At 34.5% G+C, this 4,308-nt stretch overlaps 1 protein-coding gene across 1 annotated transcript; it reads left to right on the top strand.

Annotated features, from left to right (window-relative positions):
- Positions 1-819: 819 nt before the first annotated feature.
- LOC149563829 (fatty acid elongase 3-like) lies at positions 820-2,333 on the top strand. Its single transcript, XM_089826953.1, has one exon. It carries the CDS (start codon positions 1,169-1,171, stop codon positions 2,030-2,032), a length of 864 nt encoding a protein of 287 aa, XP_089683079.1. The 5' UTR covers positions 820-1,168; the 3' UTR covers positions 2,033-2,333.
- Positions 2,334-4,308: the final 1,975 nt, after the last annotated feature.

The following is a 4,308-nucleotide window of genomic DNA, read 5'->3' as shown; positions in this document are numbered from 1 at the left end:
AACTATGAAATTTATTAAAAATATTATAATTTAAATTTGTGCTATTTAAAATTTGTTTATATTAAGTTATAAATATGAGATTTTTCATTCTAGGTCAAATTGCGACATTGCTATCAAGATAGCAATTTTACAATTGTACTAACTATTTTTGCCATGTTATAATAATGAAGAATTAACATATTATTTAAATTTATTTTGTATATGAGAACTGAATAAAATTTAATTCATAATTGAATATTAATAGCAATGATATAATTATAACATTCTTTGGACAATATATGAAACTATGAGTATGTAAAATTCACAATCGTTTTATCCAATATATGCTTTGTTTACTCATTGCATAAGGCAGGGACTCGAGCTCTCAGAGCTCTCGTTAATTATATATGTTGGGACCCAACTGTCACATTATTTATTGCTTTAAATTAAGAAGAATTTAACCATAAAAAAACGTGTCCGTTATTTAAACTCTCCCATTGGATCCTCTACACGAAGGGACAAAATACCCACTAGTTAAATAAAGACAACAATGGACTGGACTCGACACGGATTAGGCGGCAAGACCGCATCACCTAATTTTCTTTTTTTCCCTCCCGGATATTAAATATTCGCTTGTATAAAGATAATTATTATTAATCTGCGGAAAAGCACAGGAAATGATTGTATAAAGAAAAACGAGTTCCTCACGGATCGCAAAGACCACCAGCCGGTCACCACCGGCTAACGTGCATTGAAAATATCTCCCGACAAAGACTAATTAAAATGACTAATTTTACATATTAAAGAGAGGCACGCGCAATTTGTGGCGTCAATTAACGGTGCCGACGGAGGCTTTGAAGTTTTGAACCACCGAATAATCCAATTTAGATGACCGGAAGCTGCAGGTCGGCCAGTCAAATTTGGTGGTCCGCAGAAGAAAACAGGTCTGGACAGGAAAATTTTATGCGGAGCGTCTTGCTAAATAAATGGTGCCCAATGATTAAGCAAGAACCGACCATTAGGTTCAATCGCTTCGAAGAAAGCCTGCAACACATTCTGACAGGCATGCCGTAATGGAGTATAGATTTGCGACGGGGCTTTGTCGGGTTCGATCTTAAGACCTCTGATTAGGGTAATCTGTCGGGTTCGATCCTAAGACCTCTCGAGGGCTATTTGGGGCTGAGATGAAATGATGGATATTAGGGCAAGTTTGAGGTATTGGCTGGCGGAACAGCCGATGGTTGCGCATTTTCGGTGGGATCACCATGCCTGGGGATCTACTTGGCTATTTTTAATAGTGGCAATCGCTTCTTATCTTTTCCTAATTTTGTTCCTGAAGATTTTGCTTCTGCACAGGAAAAATCCTTTACCTTTAGGGCCGATTCCTGCACTGCACAATCTGTGTGTTGTTTTGGCGTCCCTGAGTATATTTGTGGGGTGTTTGGAGGCGACGGCGGTGGAAATTAGGGAAACGCGGTGGATTTGGCAGAGGTCGAAGAAGAGCGCGGCGGAATGGATAATGTGTTTCCCGCTTGGCACGCGGCCTTCAGGGCGGGTGTTCTTCTGGTCGTATATATTTTACCTGACAAAGTATCACCAGCTCTTCGACACGGTCATATGGATGCTGCTTAAGAAGCCGTTGACGTTCCTTCATGTTTTTCATCATGTAATGGTTCTGTGTGTGTGTTTTGTGTGGTTGGAGTTTTCGCAGTCTATGCAGATCGTGGGAATACTGGCGAATACGCTCGTGTATGCAGTAATTTACTCGTATTTCTTGTGGAGGGATATGGGATTGCCTTACAAATCTACAGATGTGGCGGCCAGATTGCAGCTTGTGCATCTAGGGTTTACGGCGGTGGCTTCTATTGGGCTTTTAGGGTTACATTTCTGGAGGCAGGAAGGGTGTAATGGCATGGGGGCTTGGCTCTTTAATGCCTTTCTGAATGGTGCTCTTGTTTTGCTGTTTCTTAATTTTTATCTGAAAAAGTATTATAAAAGCTCTAAAGCAATCGAGGATGTTGATTCTCCCTGCAAAAGGACTAAACAATTATAGCGAACTTGGGGTTTCTATTTTTGTATGCTTCTCTTTTTTGGGTTTTATGATCTGGGAATTTGTATTGGGAGGGGAGGATTATTGAATTTAGCCTCTCTTTAGAATCCGTACTTTTATGATTTGTATTTTATATACTCTAGGATCTTACAGTTCTGGGTGCCATGTTTAGGTGCAAATGCTTTCTCTTTCTCTTTCTCCCTTTCAGCTAGATCTTGTCTTCTCTTTTCTATTCTAATTTGTAGTTTTTGTTCTGGTATCCATATACTTGTTTGCTTTCAATTGAATCCTACTTTCAGATCCAGATGGTGGTTTTCTCAATGAATCAATGGGTGAGTTGCAGTTGCAGGGGTTTAATGTGAGTGATTGTGTTTTAGAGTGTAATTGTGAAAGAATTTTCTGCATCTATGCATGTTTTGTTTTAGATTATACCCTGTTCAGATTAAAACGAAATCAACTTGATTCGAACTCCTGATTAATCGCGTAAACATCAGTGTCATTATCAGAAACTGTAGAACTGATAGATTTAATATCATCGTTAGTGTTCATGCAATTATCAATCATAAATAAAATGTAGAGGAACCACAAATTGGAATATGTCCAACAGTCTTGGAGACCCAAGAGTCTACCCTACACAACTAAATATTAACCTGGGTTCAACTCCTATTCAATCGAGTAGTATTAATTGCCGTTCTCCTCTCTGTTATTGGGTTTCTTTATAGTAATTGCTACTCTGATTCTTCCCCTGTTAGTACATTAACATAAAGGATATCAACAAGGTATTTAAAGATTTTATTTTAGAATATATAAATTTTGATTTTAGTTTTCTTTATTATTCAAGATTTACATTCAATTATGAATGTCATTACTGTTGATAGATATCTGAGCTTCTAAAATTTCTCCTTTCATACATCTTTATTTGTGCTGCCTGGTCTTCCTACAAAAGAGAGTTTTTTGATTATTTTAGTACAAAATTAATTTTAAAGTAAATTACTAGATTATTTATTTATTATTATTTGTGAATATTAATTATTATCATTCATCTGATGAAGGCTCACAAATTATCATTGTGTTGTAGGTTCTACTTACGAGATACCCATAATTGAAAACAGTACCACTATAATTTTTGGAACACCATTTCATATATATATTTTTAAAAATTCTTATAAGGCGTTTGACAGAAAACCCCTCAACATCTCAAACCCCTGAACAGTTAAAACCCTCCATAAAATCAATGCCAAAATATATTCATAATTAAGCGAAATGGAATAAAGATTGATGTGCGTCACACGTAATAACGATTGATATGCGTCACACAGAATAACGGAGTTTTCTGATTCTTAGAAAGGATTGATTTAACTCATTTTTTTATTCGAATTCAAAGCACAAATCAGAATTTGCAAATTTCTCCAGCCGATGGCAAAGGTACAAGAAACTTCTAATGATGAAAAATGATCTAATAAACTTTATGTACCGAGAATGTTGCGGGTATGTTAATGGATATTGCACAAAGTTATGTTCTGAATGTATGCTTGATCTTTGTAGATATATAAACTGAAAGAAGATGGACAAATAAATTTATTTTGTTGATGGTACAATAATTGGAATGGACATTTGATTGGGAAAATGTATTTATTCATTAAAATTTAAAAATACATAATAGAAAAGAACAGTCTGGTGAAAGTATTTTGAAGTCAAAGATGATGAGAGCAATAATACATGTTGAAAATAATAAGTAGTAATACAAGCTAAAAATAATATGTTTTTGATTGGACATTTCTTAAAAGAGGCTCGAGTTTAAAGTTTTATTGCGAGGGGGATACGTCTTTTGTCAAGCACTTTAAAAAGTCCATTCATTAAAGTTATAATTTAAAAAATATATATGAAGGATATTGAGAGATATTTAAAAATAATTTAGACTAATTAAATTTGATTTTTTTTGACACATTTATAAATATGAACAAGTCATAAGATCTACTATTAAATGGTCTTTTACATAGAAGAATATTTATATTCATTTTTATTTAAGTTTGTATTCAAATTTCTTACTCAATTAAATTAATTTTGGTCTAGTTGGATTAGAGCATGCATAACATGAAGGGAACGAATAGTAAGCAAACATCTTCTGTATTCAATATATTAATGATCTTATTATCGATGAATGCATGCAATGGTAGGTATTTTTTAGTGTGGAACATAGACTTGCTAAGGAAAAAAAGAGTTGAAGAATTCAATAACCATCCATCTTCAAGTAAAATTCATAAAACCTGAGTTTTAGA

Source organism: Cupressus sempervirens, chromosome 4 (genome assembly GCF_028749045.1).
Source record: "Cupressus sempervirens isolate cs-2001-9-10 chromosome 4, ASM2874904v1, whole genome shotgun sequence".
NCBI classification, from domain to species: domain Eukaryota; kingdom Viridiplantae; phylum Streptophyta; class Pinopsida; order Cupressales; family Cupressaceae; genus Cupressus; species Cupressus sempervirens.
The sequence above is the reverse complement of the archived record's forward strand: the minus strand, read 5'-3'. Positions and strand labels throughout refer to the sequence as shown.

Excerpts from the sequence above, each read along its gene's own strand:
- LOC149563829 (XM_089826953.1), top strand. The coding sequence starts at position 1,169 with ATGATGGATATTAGGGCAAGTTTGAGGTATTGGCTGGCGGAACAGCCG.